Here is a 19,773-nt window from a genome sequence, read left to right as displayed (position 1 = left end):
TTGTTATTTTTGTCTTCATATTTATAAACCTGCAATTTTATAAAGGTGTGTAGAGTTTTTATATCCATTGTATATCCAGAGATATCCTAGGAAATATACTATAAACCTACAATTATCAATTTGTCAGCTTCTATACTACACAGACAACCTTTGTGCAGGGTTTTCCCTATTTCTCCCAGAAATGGTGTATCCATTTAGGTTCTTTTTCACATTACAAATATATGATATATTCCGGTTGTCCAAAAAACAGGCCAAGATATGTAAACAGAGAACACAGAAAAAAGATGGAAGAGTGTACTTTAAAGGTCAACCATCTTTCTTTAGGGTGTCTTTTATATTAGTTCTTAGATGCCAAGAAAGCCTTGAGAGTGCTTTTATTAAAATGACTACCAGTTGGACACTGCATGCTCTGTCCTGCAGGAGGAAAAGAGGCAAATTTAAGTAGTGACACTAAAGCAAAGGCTGAAAGCATTCTTTTCCCTGCCCTAAAAGCTTTCCCTCCTTTGCTGAGTAATAGATAGTTCTTGCTTGTTTCTTCCTGCTAGGCTGTGTGCATATCCAAGGAATTCGAATCCCCTAGAGATTACGGCCACTTCTAATCAGATTACATGCAAACGATACAAATAAATTCTTTCCATTTTCCATCACCAGTGATCCTGTCCTGATCATTCTTTTTTTTTTTTTTTTTTAGCTGGCAAAACATGACATTCTTCACTTTCCCAGTTGTTCGCCATTTCCCGCAGCTGTGCTTTTCAAGGCGAATTGAAATGCACCTCTGGAGGCGAAATAAGCAATTATGTCCCATGAAAGCCAAAGACGTGTCAGGTTTTAATGTGAAGAGCATCGCCGGAGATCTGAGGCTGTGAATGTCAGGCGCTGAATTGCTCGGAGATACATTCGCCTTTACATAAGGATAAGTGCAAGCAATGGCAGCGGTAGTAATCGAATTAATCCCACTGTGAACAAATGCGACTGGAAAGTGACAGATCTGCCATATTCTACATGCATGAGCTCACATATGCCCTTGATTGGCTAGTGTCAATTTGAATGACTGGGGAGAAAAGAGTAATGACATCCCTCCCACCCAGAAAGCATGTCCTGTTTTTTGTTTCATGATTGAAAGCCATAACTTTTAGTACTTTAAATTTAAGCTGTAACATATTCCACATAGGAAATCTTCAGGACGTTAGGGGTTTGTGATTTCTTAATATGCCTTGGTGCATTATATAGAAAAATTAGAACACCGTCTGACCAATCAGAATTAAGAATTCAGAAGTACTTAATTTTAAATGCATTTAATCTATGGGTTTAATTCTGTATTAAAGACATACTGATGGACTGATACATCTGACTCTAGGTTCTTACAAGCTACATTAACCATTATTGTCCAGGAGCATGACCATATATCAAAATCCATGATCCTGCTAGTGACCAAAAATGATGGGCTTTGGGCTTTTCCAGATGCCAGGCTCTTGGCTTCAGATAGAGCTTGAAAATTGGACATGTAAACGTAATCATATATGCACACATCATTTATTCACTACTGCTTAACGCGAAACAAATAGCTGACGTTTAGGAACCAAACTGAACTGACGTTTATTACTGTATTTATAAACACTAGTCAGCAGAAGGTACGAGTTCCTTAATGCGATCCATCTCCTATTTTCCTGAACGACCTAGCACAATATCTCTCACAGTCCAGAGGAAACAAAATTGAAGCCGATGTGTAAGAAAAAAGGAACAGATGCCAGAAACATTTCAGCACTGATGGCAAAGCAAATCAACAGGTGGGATTTGTCAGCAGCTTTGAGTCATCATGCATTTACAGACTTAGGTAAAAAAACAAAACAAAAAAACAAAACAAACAAGGAGCATAGTTTGGGATCCAAAAACAATGAGTTTCTTTCCGGCTTCTCCCGTTAGGGGTCGCCACAGCGGATCCTCCGCACGTTTGATTTGGCACATGTTTTACGCTGGATGCCCTTCCTAACGCAACCCTCCCCAATTTATCCGGGCTTGGGACCGGCACTAAGAGTGGCTGGGGATGGTTCCCTGACCGGGAATCGAACCCGGGTCGCAGCGGTGGGAGCGCTGCATGGGATCCAAAAACAATGAGGTTGTGAAAAGCAGGTAAAAGGAGAGGAGTGTTTTTAACCCAGGTGCCTTCAGGCCAGAGCAATTATCGGTGTTGTTTTACTAGTGCTGCTCCATCCTGACAGCTGATCTCGGGTTGATGACAGCGGTCGCGTGTTTGTTTTCGGTGATTTTGAAAGCCAAAGAATTCTAATCTTCCCTGAGGACAGAATAAAAAAAGAGAGACTAGGTCTTGGAAGCTTTTGGCAGTATGGAAGAAATATGCAGCAACACCCGTGAGACGGTAGGTAAGCGGCAATCAGAGACATGCAGGCCTCAACAGAATAGGTAAAAGAGTCTGTGTGTGTTTTTCGTGTAGATTGTTGGCTCAAACCAACAAGAAGAGCCACTGTCAGTAATTGGAAATGCCATGGGATATCATGTCTATTCAAACTGAGGGTTACACGAACCTGGTCTCCTCCAATGAACCCTTTTTCAATGTACCAGTAAATTTTCTATGCAGAAGTATTAGGCAAAGTGAAGCACAGGGAGAAAAAGAATCAGAAACAAATCCAAACTGGCCTTTAGTGTGCTAGTGTGACAAAAAGCCATGATTACATTGGGGACGATTCCAGGTTTGGGAGCCATGTCCCAAAGACTTCACAATCAGTAGGGTCTCTCTATAGTTAGATTTGTTTTATGCAGGCAAAATAATTTTTTTAATCTATTGGGAATTAAGAATAAAACCTATTTCACGATCACTCAGTCACTCCACCTTTTTGGAAATGTAGCTTAATGTATATTTTAATACTGCAGATTTGAATACTGAATTTATTAGTAGTAAACCATACACTGCACAAAATGATAAAGGGATATAAAAGAATATCCAATATTCCCTATATAAGATTATAACAAATGAAATATAAGATTATTAAATCTTTTGCAAGTCATGTGTAATCATATAATAGGAAATACTAGATAGACATTACAATGTTTAAAAAATGTAATATAAGATTATTAAACTGTGTAATTATTTCAAGTTTGTACATTTTTTATTTTATTGGCAGACCATTTTGCTTATTTTAAGCTTTTGTTTCTAAAACGGACACAAATAAGGTATTAGCTGTCCATTTGTAACTAATTGGCCTGGCAATGCTAATGTAATTAAAAGGGAACGTAATTGCAAAAAACTATATATTTATCTAACACTGCTTTCACATCCTTGAATTTACAAAAATGAACATGTTCAACACCAGAATAAACTGCCATGTTTTCTGGCTCTGGGCTTTTTCGCTTACAAAAATTAGCAAAACATAGTTCATACTAGTCATTATTTTTGCTATATCTTTATAATATTCAATGACACCGTGTAGCTTCAGTAGCAAAGCTTCTGCTATGGTATAAAAAAAAAATAACTGGCTGGTGCTGCTTCAGACACCAAGGAAATTAGCTGAAACTCCAGACACAACCCTGAAATCACCAAATTCCTTCTCAGCCTGAATATGTTCTTATAATCCTCAGAGTTTATATGCATGTGGGCATTTCATTTCTATGAATCGTAAATATTAAAAGAATACAGATCTCCTTAATCTCAGAGCAAATGGTGCCTATTCTAATTCACTTCCCTCATTAAGACAGGATATAAACCAGGATCGACTCGGTCAGTATGCTGGGTGTGTGTGTGTTCAGAATTCTCTCGGTCGGATTAAGATTTTATTCTTAAATTTGTCTCGGTTTATCAAAGAATCTTTCTACATCACTGGACAAAAGCAATGCACAGATCCTTGCCTGGCCTCATCCTGTCATCTTTGTGTGTCCTTGGGATTAAATTAGAGTGTAGCAATTTATTTCACAGTCCTCTAAAATGCAGTGAATAAACTTCAATAGTGTAGGCTAACTTCAAAACAATGAAATGCATTACAGCTGTTTAAAAATGATTGAATCAATATTTGTTGTGATTGAATAAGACCTCAAACATCATTCTAAAGCTCATAGACAAATGAGCTAGCAAAGATTTTTTCAATGATAAAAAACGTTTTCCTCCCCACATCAGATTTGCTGTAAATGAATGACTTAAAGTGAATAATTTTTAAAAACAAAAAAAGGCTCATAAGAAAACTAAAATCTAAACAGTGATGAAGCCAAATGTTTCAGTGGTGGATAAAGTTAATAAACCATTTACTTGAGTTAAAATAAACATACACTAGGTAACATATTACTCCAGTAAAAGTAAAAATGCTCCCTTTAAACTTTCCCTTGACTAAAAGTACAAAAGTCTTTGCCTTCAAATGTACTCAAGTATTCAAAGTACTATGATTTATTATGGCTATGATGTTCCTATTATCATTTTTCTCACAAGACTCTTCACTTAATCAACTCAGTTTATGTGAAAAGACTTTATTGTTACTCTTAGCGCACCAATTTATTCTAACACTAATTGATACCTATTAAAATAATCATAAACCCAAAATCTTCTTTTAACTATTTTAAAAAAAACGCACAAATAAGACCACGACTGTTGTGGCAAGTTCGAGTCAGGAGTTCTTCCATCATTTATTTCTCTCAAAATGTTCTGCTTGCTGTTGAACTGTATGTTCGTGATAAGTAGATACCACCAAGCAGCAATCAAAACAATTTCAAAACAGAGCGTATGCTCTACCCTGATTGGTGGCTTGCTGCGTGTTTGGTGAGTTTTTATCCACTCATAAATAAAAAGAAACAACTGATTTTGCAAAATGTAGTTGAGTAAAAAGTAAGATATTTGACTTTAAAATGTAGTAAAGTTAAAGTAAAAGTCTCCCCAAATGGAAATACTTCAATAAAGTGCATATACGTGAAAAAGCTACTTAAGTACAGTAACAAATTACAATCAGTTTGTTACTGTCCACTATTGAAATTTTTTTCTAACCCAGATGTTGATCATGCATTCAGGAACAGTCATATCAGGACTGAAATGCCCCAGAGGTTTAATCTATACAGTGGTACCTTGACCTACGAGTGCATTTAAGTACGAGATTTTTGCTTTGTTACCGGCGTTTTTGTTAGCTCAAGTCGTCTCATCTCCAAGGTAAATACACTGAATAAAACCTTAATATGTCTTTACATACTCTTTCTACTATGTTTTTATACAAGATTTGTTATTTAGAAATGTATTTTAGTAATTTAATAACATGAAACATAAAAACGGGGTGGCATTTTGAGGGTTGGAACGGATTAATGCCATTTTAAGTATTTTTAATGGGGAAAATGGATTTGATGTGCGAGCAAATTGAGATACGAGCTACTCCACGGAACGAATTAAATTCGTAGGTCAAGGTAACACTGTATTTGGAATGAGCTTTGTAGTCTAAAAATATTTAAAAAATATATATAAAGTTGCCAGTCTATACTCAATTGTGTCTGCATTAATGTCTCTGATATGATATTTAGATCATAATTACTTCAATTACAACAACTACCATAATTTGTGTACCAATGTAAAGTCATGAATTCTATAAAAAAGCTCTATATTATATATAAACCCACCATTTTTATAAAGCATTAGATACAGGCGAAACCCAAGTGCTCAAGTGCTTCAAATCTATTTGAAAAGGTCGCACACATTTTAGACATACAAAAACTCTGTGCCGTGGTTTCTTCCTACTCTGCACCGTTTTGCTCTCCTTTTTCTAAAGAAAAATGCTTGACATGCCTTAACTCACACGCTTCCAGTTCATTGTGTCTTTCAGTGCAAAGCATTATGGGCTGAGAGCTTTTTGGCAGCACCTGCTATCCAAGCAATCTCTAATGAACAGCATTAAATCGAGGATTTTCTTCCTGAGGTGTGCTTTAAGAGCCATAAATAGGTGTCTGCGCGTGCAGAGTTCACCATGGCAACTGAGTAAAAGCAAACAAACAAAAAAAAACAAAAATGCAGTGCAATTTTAACATCTTAGTAGAACTGAGTATAAATTAAGATAAGAATAAAGCAAGGGCTTATCCTCGCTCCTCAGTGTAATCAACTTTGTAATGAAGTAGGGAGTGGACTTGGGAATAGACTACAAAGTGAACCAGAGAGTGACATAATGTAATGCACAGTAATAAACTGAAATGGACCGTGATCATTAGAATTTCAAAGAAATCAATTATATTAAATTTCACATCATAATCATGAAGATTGGTTTCTTCTGTGCATCAGCTGTTTTTCTTTACAGAAGTATAATATCTGCAAGGGTTTGTGAGGACAATATCACTGTTTAAATGTTCACACTGGCCATTGCATAGTTTTCCTCGGTACTGCAAGTGCCTCTATCAAAATTTTATGATCACTTCCAGAACTAGAGAAATTAGAAACGATGCTGAATTGCTGGAAGCACATAGATAAATGTTAGAATATGACCCTGGGGAATCTGCATACTTTGCTCCATATTTACAAGCAAAAAAGAAATTGAAAATAAGCTACAAGTAATATCTGAAACCAACTGTAGCTTGAAGCTGAGTTAAGCATGCATGAATCAGCTTGGACATGACTTAGTGGCAAAGCATATTCATGCACTCAGTAAATCAACAGAATATTCATCAGAGCGAAGCCTCCATGCGACATTGTTCGCCTCACAATTGTCATATTGATCGCAGAAGCCAGCTGAATAAGAAATTTCAGGAGAAAGCGCTCAGCAGTGAGAGCATGTACATGCTAATGGCATAGTAGAGGGTTTGTGATGCTGTTACGAGTATCAGCTGCAACAGCTCGGAGGAAATTCTGAACACTTCATCACTGCTTGGCTGAGAACAGCTCACTACCAACTACAATGCTGTAAACATACTCTCAAAAACTCTAAACATACACTTGTAAAGTGGAACAGCAAGTACATTTAAGTGCCCCAAAAGATTTGCTGTTAAATAGTCCACTAAGCATATAATATCTGGTCAGTAGAGGCTCTTTTGTGGTCCCTTTTAATTAGTGGACAAACTGTGTTAAAGAACATATGATCTATAAAATCAACTATATTACAATAAAATGCCTAATTAGTGCAGATGGTCCATGTACTTGTTGCTTGTGATATTTTTGTGCAAAGATACAAAAATTAGACAATAAAACACAATCTGGGCAGGAAATATAAAGAAAACACAAATCTGGTAAATCACTGGTAAATCCTTACATGATTACTTTAGTGCCAGCCAATAAGCATAGAACTCATAGCTAGCTTAATGCCATTGGAACCTCATTTAAAAATTATTACAGACATTCTGAAAAAAAAAGGATTGTCCTAAAAAAAAAAGAGATTATGTCTTTTCAAATGTGTGGTACAGGCTTGATTTAAGCCATGCTAAACTCTAAAATCTAATAATAGTTCCTGAGGAAAAGCCATTTGCTTTGCCACAATTATGAGATATAATCTCGGATATTGTTCTGGATTTACAGCCCTGTCAGTAACCACCACTGGTTGTACTGATTCTTTTTTTGTGTTTTACTTTATTTACAGTTTTTGTTTTGATTTACAAAGAAGCTAACAAGAATGAGTCACTTATGAAATCTTCAAAATCAGCTATTTTTGACAGAAATAAACTGACAAAAAAAATGTAAAGCAACAATCAAATCATTATTTTACTGCCATGAAAGAGCACTGGCTGTAAACATAATGTAGATACAATACCCAGGACTTCTGTTAACATAAAATCTATTACTATACTGGGAACACTTAAGCATAAGGCAGGAATACACCATACATGGAATGCCAGTCCATTACAAAGCACCATGCCTGCACACACAATTCACACAATTGTTTTTTTAAGGAGAATGTAGAACCTAACAAAGGATACCAAGAACCTGTTCTATGAAACAGCAACAGTACCTGATTCACCATCTCACACCACCATGCCACCTTGTCCTTGTTGGACTGCAAATGTTTAAATCACGAAATTCCCCTGTGTGGTCTGCAGTGCACACATCTCACATATCAATCATCACCTGATCGATAGATACTGAGATATTTCTGGCTGTTTGTCTGTCCGTCTTGTCACCTTTTCGCATTTTTATGACCTGTGAAAAGACTTATGCGTGTACTTTCTCACATTTTTCTTCCCCCTGCAGAGAGTCATTGAGGAGCCATTCCAAAGTGTATGAGCAAAAAGATTCCTCTGTGCATAACAGCATCTATTTTCTGCATGATGAACGCTATTTGGCCCTGATCGTCTTTGGCACTTATCGACTGCCAGGATGCTGTAGTATACAATCCATGTAAAAGTCAATCAGGGAGAGAGGGAGAAAAACACATGTCTAAACATCTAAAAAAACATGAGGAATAATTTCACACAGTGGATCCAACAATTCAACCACAGAGTCCGACGTGCCCCAAACATTTATATTTGGAGGCTTTCTTCCTTAATCTGATGTAACATGATCCATAGCTGAAAGATGCACAGGGATTAATAAGGAAAGATTCTACATGACATGTGCAATGTCTGAGAGTGAGATAATGCCATAATCCAGGTCATGAAATTTCATATAATTACTGGCTTAATCGGTTTTGCTATTTGAACACGCTTTCCATCCGTGAATACATCCCTGCGGTATCCAAAAGAGCATGCTTGGCAAAACAACCACTTAAACCACTTCCACTTACATTTAATAAACTGAAGCTTTCCGAAAATTGTACATATTTGTTGGCAAAGCGGGAAAAACTCGTATGATCTGTAAGCTATCAACTTTAGCACACATTTCTCTCTGATGCAGACTGCCAATGCATTTAAAGGCATTGCTATAGTTTATAGCAAGTCAAAATCTATCTATCATCTCTTAATCCTTTTTTCACTTTGGTTTTACAAAGAATAAATACTAACTTTTTTCAATTTGTTATTATTTTTATTATTATTTTAAAATTACCTTCTAACCCAGCCATTAGGGTTGCACAAGCCAGTGCACTCTTAGTGCTGGTCCCAAGCCTGGATAAATTGGGACAGTTGCGTTAGGAAGGGCATCCAGCTGGAAACATGTGCCAAATCAAATATGCGGATCACAAATCAGAAATTTGTACCGGATCAGTCGAGGCCAGGGTTACCAACGACCGCCACAGGTATTGTAAGCCAACAGGATACCAATTGGGCTACTGTTGGCCGAAGGAAGAAAAGGAGAGGAAGAAAACGTCTACAGAGACAGCAGGAAAAGGAAAAGTGTGGTAGAGAGGAGGTTCGGGTTTCTTACTTTAAATGTTAGTACTATGACTGGAAAAGGGAGAGAGGTAGCTGATATGATGGAGAGAGGTGCTGGATGATTGGGCAACTACTGCAGAAGTGATAAGGGAGACAGCTAGAAAGGTACTTGGTGTGACATCTGGAAATAGAAAGGAAGACAAAGAGACGTGGTGGTGGAATTAGGAAGTGCAGGAGAGCATAAGGAAAAAGAGGTTGGCAAAACAGAATTGGGATCGACAGAGTGATGAGAAAAGTTGGCAGGAGTGCAAGGAGATGTGGCAGCAGGTGAAGAGGGATGTGGCGAAAGCCAAGAAAAAGGCATATGAGGAGCTGTATGAGAAGTTGGACACTAAGGAAGGAGAAAAGTATATATACCGATTGGCCAGACAGAGGGACCGAGCTGATCAGTCACACCATGAAGTTATGGAAAAGAGTAGTGGAAGCCAGGCTGAGAGAAGAAGTTACCATCTGTGAGCAACAGTATGGTTTCATGCCGAGGAAGAGCACCGCAGATGCATTATTTGCTTTGAAAATGTTGAAGTATAGAGAAGGTCAGAAGAAGTTGCATTGTGTGTTTGTGGATTTAGAGAAAGCGTAAGACAGGGTGGAGAGAGAGGAGTTGTGGTATTGTATGAGGAAGTCAGTTGTGTCAGAGAAGTATGTGAGGGTGGTGCAGGACATGTTTGAGAACAGTGTGACAGCAGTGGAGTGTGCAGTAGGAACGACAGACTGGTTCAAGGTGGAGGTTGAACTGCATCAAGGATCGGCTCTGAGCCCTTTTCTGTTTGCAGTGGTATTGGACAGGTTGACGGACGAGGTCAGACTGGAGTTTTCCTGGACTATGATGTTTGTGGATGATATTGTGATTTGTGGTGAGAGTAGGGAGCAGGTTGAGAAGAGCCTGGAGAGGTGGAGGTACATGCTGGAGAGAAGGGCAATGAAAGTCAGTAGGAGTAGACAGAGTACATGTTTGTAAATGAGAGGGAGGGCAGTGGAGTGGTGCGTTGCAGGGAGAAGAGGTGGACAATGTGGAGGAGTTCAGGTACCTGGGGTCTGCAGTGCAAAGTAATAGAGAGTGTGTTAGAGAAGTGAAGAAAAGAGTGCAGGCATGGTGGAGTGGGTGGAGAAGAGTGATAGCAGGAGTGATTTGTGATAGAAGGGTATCTGAAGAAGATTTTAAAATGACCCTCTGTATGATTATTCTTAAAGAAATTCAAAAGTGGGAAAAACAAATTGCAAACTAAAGAATCAAAGCGAGTCAGAGAACACAAAAACATAATGAAATAATAAGTACATGGTAATCATCAAATCCTTGTCACTAATTAGACATGGCATGTATCCAACTTGAAATTAAACTTTTGCAAATCAAAGAACATCATTTCAGAGAATCTGTGCCACAGATTCTCTGAAATGATGTTCTCTGATTTGGCATTTACTTGCTCATAAGCTTTACCAAACACGTTTCTCTGGGCAATCCATTTGATCCCCACCAAACTAAAAAAAACACAATATTATAAACAAGTACACAAAGTATGCTATGTAGTAGAAAGGTATGAATGTAATGCCACTATCTGTATCTATAGACAGAAAGGTTGGAAACTCAGAATTTCCAATTTAAGTCATGCCTGCATAAAAGTAAAAATCTCCCACATGTAAAATTATGTTTTTTCTACCTTCTGGGGAATTTTTTCCCAGTGCACACCTCTCTTTCTGTCAAACCTCTGTCAAAAAATGGTGCCACTGATTTTGTCACATACTATACATTAGAGTAAAATATATTTGAACATCCAATTTCTCAATTGCTCAGGTACTGGTATAGGGTTCACAGTGTTCCAAATCATCCCAAAGGTGTTCAGTAGGGTTGAGGTCATAGTTCTATATCAGGCCACACCAGATCATTCATTTTAACCCATGCAAACCATATCTTCATGAGCTAGCTTTGTGCTCAGGGCACTGTAATGCTGGAAAAGGTTTGGGGCTCCTAGTTTAAGTGACAGAAAATTTTAATGCTACCACATCCAAAGACATTCTATACAATTGTGTGCCTCCATTTTGGTGTTAACAGTTTGAAGAAAAACCACATATGGCTGGACAAAGATAAGTAAGGTATAAAACTCGACCTTGGATACATAACCCATAGCTGTAAATTAGCTGTTACTGTAAATGTTTATTAATATACACTTGTGATTTGCCTTGAAATTAGCTTTTCTCTTAAAGCTGCTATTAGAGAAATTATATTATACCCGTGCACTTTGGTAATAATATCAAATAATAGCGCTAGATTAAATTTAGTGCTTCCTGATATCAGATTCTCTTTCTCTCTCCCTCTCTTTTGAATATATTTCTTAATAATAACTCACTAGACAGTTTTGTACACTTAAAATCTCAAATAGTACATACGCATGCAAACTTAGATACAACTAATGATTAATTGATGAACTGTCTGTGGGCCTCAAGGGTGTATGTTGGGAAACACCTAAATAACTGTGCTGTAGAAAGTGGGTCGTGTGCATGAGTGAAAAGTGTGTCAAAGAATTGAAGTTAATCGGCCCCCGACTATTAGGTTGCTTAAAGAAAATGGTGCCTGTGTTAAACTTTAGTTAAATTAAAAAGAACAGATAATTACTTTTGTAGTAAAAGTGGGTCAGGAAAACTGGATTAAGTTGACCAGAAAAACATTTTAAGACACAACTTCAGACACACTGACTCACTGCGAGCTGTTCAAAGAGTTATTTTTCAAGGTTTTTAAAACCACTCACTGACCTTCCACTTTGACCTGGTGTGCAGTACAGGTGGGACAGGGCAGGACGGTAAACTCTTCAGCCTGGTACATGGAATAATCCGTGCTGGACACCACTAAGCGATCTCCTGGCCTCCATCCGACTGCTGCATCTGCCAGGAACAACATGCTGCAGTTCGAGAGGGTGTCTATGGAGACAGAGGCCTGTGGACGCACTATAAACACACACACATACTTCTTAGTTGATTCTGCATGTGTGACTAATATCAAAAATGAAAAATTGCAAGACTTTGTTATAATGTGCTGTATTATAATTAGTTCTAAGACATTGCACTCTATTAAGAGGGTGTGGGAACATGCACAAATCAAACACAGTTTCATAATGCTTTATTACAAACACACAAAATAGCACACCATTTTATATGATTAAGCTATTATGTCACTATCCAGTATGACCATCACCATTCCATTCCTACACCACGGCCATTAATATGGATTTGGTTGTTTTTGCTGCCACAACGGCCTCACTCGTCTGGTAAGGTTTTTCCACAAGATTTTGAAACTGTGAGGCTATGGGGATTTGTGGCCATCCAGCCACAAGATAATTAATGAGCTCATGTACTGATGTCAGATGTGGAGGCCTAGCATGAGATTAAAGCTCCAGTTTATCCCAAAGGTGTTTAGAAGAGTTGAGGTCAGGGCAATATGGAGGCCACTGGAGATCTTCCACAACCAACCTTAGCAAACCATGTGTTTACAGTGCTTGCTTTGTTGACAGGGGCATTTCATACTGAAATCGGTTCGGGCTTTAGTTACAGCAAAAGGAAATTTTAATGCTGTAGTTTGCAAACACATCCTGTACAATCGTAAACTTCCAATTATGTGACAACAGTTTGGAGAAGAACCACATCTGGGTGTAATGGTCAGGTGTCCACAAACTTGGCTGTATCATGCATACATGTATGCTGTACTGTGCAAAATTGAATAACTTTCAAGCATTTATTTATACCACAGTACTGTAGGCTTCTGAACACTGATTGGTCAAAAAAAGCAGAAAGTGTTGCTAATTATTATTATTATTTTTTTAACCTTATTATAACCATATTGGTAAAGATCACATTGTGGCTACAGACATTTATTTAGCATTTTAGGAGGAGTCTCCAGTTTCAGAATGTTTATAGTAGTTTTCAGATAAAGGAAAGTCTTTGGATACGCTCTTATATTTGGTACTTAGCAAAGCAAAAATGGTGGAGCACAGAGCTAAACTGACGCGGCCACTAGGAACTCTTTGGCAGAGAATCTTTGGTAAAACACAATCTGTTGTGACATGCAGAAAAAATAAATCTGAGAGTTGTTTTTTAGATCCTGAAATGGGAGGAATTTGAATACCAAATTACCACCATTTCGAATATCCACAAAGCACATTAAAGTTAATATAAATATTGGTTATGAATCTTAATACATTTTTATCTTTGCGTTTTTATCACAAGTGACAAATTTTCCCGACCCATCACTTCCCAGTCTTTACTATTCTATAGCTCTCCCCTACCCCAATAGTCTTTTGCTTTTGTGCTAAACAGTCTTGCAAAACCGCTATCAAGTATTTTAGCCCAAGTTCTGAGACTTTACTTTTGCAGTTACACAATCGCTCTTTACGTCATTTGCCTGAAGACGTGGTCTGCACTCACAAATACAATGTTCAATACTGTGCAAAGAGTGTATAGAAACTTCCCTAACCACCATAGGGATGCTTTGTGGACACCAATGCCTTCACACCAACACTGCTGCTTGACTTTAAATGACATTTGAAAATGCAAAATGGAAATGAATCGCAGCAGAATAAATGTTGCCCACTGGGGGGGATTATAAAGCTTAATCACAAAGATTAAGTAAAGTAAGACTATAGCACGGTTTTTGTTCACAAAGTGCCAGGGAGATGTATTGTACACTCGGTCTGAGCCAGCCTCTCTCAAGGTAAGTTCTTTTCTGTAATTACTGCCCTTTCCTCTACCTGCCAGAACTCATTATTTCGGGTCCTTGTGTGACTGATTCGATTTGTCTCTATCCTGCTGGCTGGTCCGTTTTCCCAAGACCTCACACGCTTTTGTTCGCTCACTGTGTGGTCAATTAACCACATTCATTCATGGTGAATGGACAGGTTCGACCCTGCAGAGCCATTTATTGACTAAAGACCATTTCTTAATCATTAGCAGCATGATCTTCTTTAATAGAAAATGTCTTTATGAGCAGAATCAGATATAATGACACTTTATAGAAGATTGAAGGTAAAATTTCAGTAAACGATACTGAGCTTCACTGTCATGAAAACATGAAAAATACTCCAACACAATCTTGGTACATAGCTATGTTAATTATAACATGAATTTTTCTAGGCATGTCCTGCCTTTGTTAAGAAACATCTGTGTTTTTAATTATTTGTCTTAAAGACACAGTAGAATAGCAATATTTGCTAAACTATCCAGCTGCCTAAGCACATCCCTGTACTAGCATAAATCAGCTAATCAGTTCAATAAGCTATCATTCATTTTACCACTTCAGCAGTAGCTAGCTAAATTTCACAGCAAGTTAAATGTTAGGCAAAACATTATTTTGATAATCATACTTGCAATTAGCACATTTAATTAGCATAAGGTCTAGGCTTGGGTGACAAGAAATATATTTCCCTCAGAAATCCCATTTCATGTTAAGTCCCATTTTGCTGTAATAATAACCTCCACTAATCGGGATAGATGCTCTATTAGATTTTGGAAAGTGGTTATAGAGATTTGTGCAGTTAGCCTTTCAATTCATCCCAAAAGTGCTTAATAAAGTTGAGGTAAGAACTTTATAGCAGGCCACTAAAGATTTCCATACCAACCTATGTAAACCATATCTTCATGAAGCTGGCTTTGTGCACAAGGGCAATGTCAAGCTGGAAGTGGTTTAAGTCTTTCAAGTGAAAAGAAAACATTCTACCACATCCTAATACATCCTACACAATTGTTTGCTTTCAACTTCGTAGTAAAAGCTTGGAGAAGATCCACATAAGGTTTGAAAAGTCAGGTGTCCCAATAGTTTTGTCAATTAAGTGTAAATAAACAGTTAAACAACAGACAGCTATTTTTTTTATACTAATAATGTAATTGTCAATTATGTTAATTTGTCTTAATTTAATTACAGGATTTAAAAGCAGTTAACTTCTCTGACATTAATATGAAGTTGCAGTGACTATATATAACCACATGGGTGTGAACATTAATGAGACCTTAGTTACTAAAGAACAGCATATTGTACTTTTTAATCTGGTTATAGTTATTTTGCAAGATAAGTTGGCTCCGGTTATCACTTATGTTACAGCAGCTATAAATAGCTCCCTGACTAGCCTCAATATTTTCTCTCTCACTAGAAATTAATAAGACTTCAAGCCCATAACGGAAAAGCTAAACTTATAGCTTTACCTATAAAATCAATGCCAATGGAGAACATACTTGCTAAAGAAATGTGCATATACTGAAATTGTGACGTTTTCAACAAGATAATTTTTTATTCATTCATTTGGAGAATCGGCAATTCAAGTTCCTGAGTATGTTGTTACAAAGGAAACAATAGCACATTAAAACAAGTGTATGCACGTGTGTTTTGTCTTACAGTCCGAATTACTAGGAAATGTCTAAGAACTGGTATTCTTCAGCATTAAAACCGAAAGCCCTCCACTTGTTGCACGAGAACACAGCACCAAATAAAAGCATATACTGATAGAACCTTTAGTTGCATAAAAGAGCACACCCAGGGGAATTTCAGTTAGGCTCAGCATGTGCCGTCAATTTGAAAAAGGTGCAGCGATGAATTTATTGGAGCGGATAAATAAAATAATCAAGGAACTTGAACTTGAACATACGTGGCATGTTTTGGGGATTTCAAAAGAGCTTTCAGGTCCACTTTGTCCTGACTCTAAAAATGATGAAGAGCACCTTGCATAAATCAGAACTAACCAAGGGAGACCTTGGAGTCAGACCTGACCTTGGATTTGGAACCAATTTTGGGAATGTGTAAATCAGCTGGGAGTGTGAATAAACTTCAGCTCTGCTGTCATCTTTGTGCTTTCATAACCTTCAAGTCCACTGTTACTTGATGGAATATTTACAACTCGACAAATCAATATAAGCCAAACAATCTTTTATTTTTTTTTATTTTTTTTTAGTTATCCCAAGCTTCAAAATATTTTTGATAGAAAGAGGTACTTTTATTGGCCAAGACTTCTTTAGTATGACTCTCTGTATGTACAACCCTATAATAGAGGCTTTCTCTTTCTATAAATGTCATGTCATAAGATCTATGAATAGGTGTAAATAGGCTCGAAGGGTTCATGGTGACACATTGCACACGTACCTAGTTTGCCACAGAGGAAGCGGATGCGGTAGTTACGGCAGATGCCTCCCTGCTGGTCTTTATTGAGACACACAAGGCCGTAATTCTTGTCAAATTTGGAGAACACATCGCCGGTCAGGTTTGCAGGGACACCATCGACTGTTTCAGCCTGAAGAAAGAACAGCGCCAAGAAGTAAAAACATCTGCTGGTCAGTATTTCAAATAAGAATGTTTTGGAAATATTTGGTGATTAGTCTACATATGGTATTTTTTTGGCTTTTTTGACATGTTCTTGAGAAGTCAAAAAAAAAAAAGGCGGAATGGAAATTGAAAAACAGTTTTGGACTGTTGTACATAAATTTAGTGTCATGTGACACCAATCAGTAGGAAAAGTAGAATGGCTGAACAAAAGGACAAGAATATTTTTATGAGAAACCAAAGCACATTAAAAGGGTGGTTTCTTTTAAATCGATTCAATCTCGTAATGTCTTTGCATCTTCTGAAACTTCTAGACTTTGTTGAATTAGATAAGGCATAAGATTGATAAGAAACATGCTCTTATTAATACGTTGTCTATCACTTCTGTTTGTTCTGGATGTTTCTTAACTGATGGAAAGATTCATAAAAAAATTGTATGAAAGCCTCGCTGAAAATGAGTTAAATAAAGAGCTTTTATTTAGAAATGATGTGGGTATTTTTTCCCCAGTGTTATTGCAAAGAAGTTAAAATTGCATTAAATCACAAACTTATTTGATTCCATCTCTTGCATCATACACTGAAAGTCAGTGGAAACAGATACTGTTTGGGCACTGTGATATCAAAAACATTGATATTCATAGACAGAGCTGTGGTGAATCAAGAAGATTGTGTTGCTGGCAAAATTACTGGGAAAAAAATAGTTTCAATGTGTGTGTGTGTGTGTGTGTGTGTGTGTGTGTGTGTGTGTGTGTGTGTGTGTGTGTGTGTGTTTATCTACTTCAATATCCAAGGGGTTGCTGCACAGACGTTCTGGGAAAGCCTTATGAAGGTCGGAAAGCTTCTCCCAATCTCCTGAGCCTCCCTCATCGTCACGATCAAACCACTCTGTCCACTCAGCCTCTGCAAACCAAACACAACCGCATTCAGTGCAAAGCAGAGCCAATACATCGACATTGTTAAGCCCCGAGCCCATCTGAAAGGACAAGCTCTGGTTAGATATTAGTCTAATTTACATATGCTTCGCTACTCTTGTGTATCAAACAGCATTTGTGTGCAGATAATTAAAGTTCTTCTTGTGGGTATTACAGCCCACGTGCACACGGAAAGCTGGAATTCTGGCACTTTTAACAAGCTCATGCGTTCAAATCTAACATCCAAACAAGCAGCTGCTCAATCAGAAGATGAGCTCCTTTACTCCTCTCAGAACATGCCCAACAGTCTCTTTTTCATGGTGAAGGAAACTCTTCATTAAGGCTATGGGTTTCAAGTAGAACAGAACAACAGAACACTTCAAAGCATACAATTAGTTCTTCAAAATTTTATTGGTAAAAAATCTTTTTGCACCGCATCTTTACAATTTGAAGAGAAAATCCTAAGCACATTTATCAAACACACCTTTGGTTTTCAATAAGGCTAATTCCCTGTCCGGAAAATTCCTATAAGGGCGCCAGCTTGAAATTGTACATTTTAGTCGATTCCCCCAAACAGACCGGAGATGATAAATAATGAAGAATGTAAAATCTATAAAGTTCTTTACTCTCCTCTTTCTGACCTTCTTACTTCTTAAATGGTGCCTTTACATTTTCTTTTTCCTTGCTTCCCATTTCTCACTTCTTATCTCCCTTCTTCTGAAGAAATGGAGAAGGTGGAAAAAATAATTTAAAAAAAATAAAAAAAACGAGGGCAGGAAAACGAGCGTATTTACCAAACGAGACATCCTTGCTCACTGAAGCATCACTTTAAAGTGCATTTAGGGAATTCGCTTAATGATGATGTATCCCAGCTGTATTAACTGTATAACGAATCTGCCTACACAAAACAGTGATTACACCCTAAATGATCATTAATTACAACATTTATTTCAGATTTACATCACACACAGAAATATCGATGATGTTGCCAAAAACAAGATTCTTTACACGATCCTATATAATCCTATAATTCTCTATCTAAAAAATAAAAAATAAAGAAACATTGTACATTTTGTTTCAACATTTGTACCTATTGTTTATTCAATTAGGATGATTACTTTTGTACCATATGACAACCACAACCACTGATGTCCACTATTGGTTAGTGTCTTTTGATTAACTAGAAGATGCATGGTATTCCATCTCTTGCACGCAGGGAGCCAGGAACGGCTGTGGAATCATCACATGATCTAATGATCTTTTGTAGCATTTTGTCACAAACACAATTATGCTCTGATGGTCTGCATCCTAACTACTGCTTTGGTAAAGCAGCGTGAATGTGAACATAATATTTTGCAATTGCCTTATTCGCACTGACTATAACTCACAATTCAAAGCTGGAATCATGCTCGAATCATGGACCAGGGAGCCGTGTGGTGGCAGCAAAAAGGACATAAAAAAGTAGCATTCTGTACACATCGTTTCTCCCACACAACATACAAATAACAGGTAGCGCGGTAGAAGCTGGCAAGCTGTCATGTAAGGTTTTTGAAATTCATCAGAGATTGCTTTGGGATCCAGATTGCTAGGTAAGCCTCATCAAACACAGCTGTGTGTTCAGAGACCACATAAATGATGACAAGCTGATGACAACCGCTTAGTGGACTTTGTGTGGAAGCAAAGCGTCTTCACAGATGAAGACTTGGTGGCAGTATCTCATCTGTTCTTGATTTGTCTAATTGGTTTGTTATAATGAAGATTACAACACTCGCTTGCAACTCTTTTTTATTCACCATTGAAAGGTGTAAACTGCTTCAGTATCTTTTTTTGTTATTGATTGTGTTTAGCCTTCAGGAATCTTGAAGGTTTTGTAAGATATCCTTGTGTGATTGGCAGAAAAAAAGCAAGGAGCAAAAACAGCTAATTTGTTAGACAGGTAAAAATTCATTAAATGACATGACTTTTTCCAATTTTTCCAAGTAAGAAACATAAAATTCTTCATTGTACACATTCTCAGCATTTTCAGTTGAATAGGTATCAACTAAAACTTGTAAAAATCCTACATAGTATTCCTTTTTTAGCAAGTCTCTGGACAAGCAACCACTAAATGACTGCATAAATCTAGTTATAAAGCATTAATACTTAGCTTATGGCTATAAATGAGACATTAATGGAGTGGTTATTTTTTGTTATATAGTGGAATGTCAGGTTAGCACTTTTAAATAGACATTATAGGCACCGATCACATGTCTTCATCCATTCATCTTTTCGCATTCTTTTTCATTATAAACAAGCCATGTTCACAAATCAGAG

At 37.3% G+C, this 19,773-nt stretch overlaps 2 protein-coding genes across 3 annotated transcripts in view; one reads left to right on the top strand and one right to left on the bottom strand.

Annotated features, from left to right (window-relative positions):
- The window catches only part of stard5 (StAR related lipid transfer domain containing 5), a 423,751-nt gene that overhangs the window by 125,581 nt on the left and 278,397 nt on the right, over nucleotides 1-19,773 (top strand). The window lies entirely within an intron of this gene.
- cemip (cell migration inducing hyaluronidase 1) overlaps nucleotides 1-19,773 on the bottom strand; it is a 138,457-nt gene that overhangs the window by 45,679 nt on the left and 73,005 nt on the right. For both annotated transcript variants that reach the window (XM_083559011.1, XM_083559012.1), the window contains 3 exons: nucleotides 17,328-17,449; nucleotides 16,373-16,520; nucleotides 12,007-12,198 (listed from right to left, as the gene is read on the bottom strand). In XM_083559011.1, the coding sequence (XP_083415137.1) occupies nucleotides 12,007-12,198; nucleotides 16,373-16,520; nucleotides 17,328-17,449 (462 nt within the window). The remainder of the gene's footprint in view (nucleotides 1-12,006; nucleotides 12,199-16,372; nucleotides 16,521-17,327; nucleotides 17,450-19,773) is intronic.

The sequence above is a fragment of the Silurus aristotelis genome, assembly GCF_946808225.1.
Source record: "Silurus aristotelis genome assembly, chromosome: 13".
Classification (NCBI taxonomy): Eukaryota; Metazoa; Chordata; class Actinopteri; order Siluriformes; family Siluridae; genus Silurus; species Silurus aristotelis.
The sequence above is the reverse complement of the archived record's forward strand: the minus strand, read 5'-3'. Positions and strand labels throughout refer to the sequence as shown.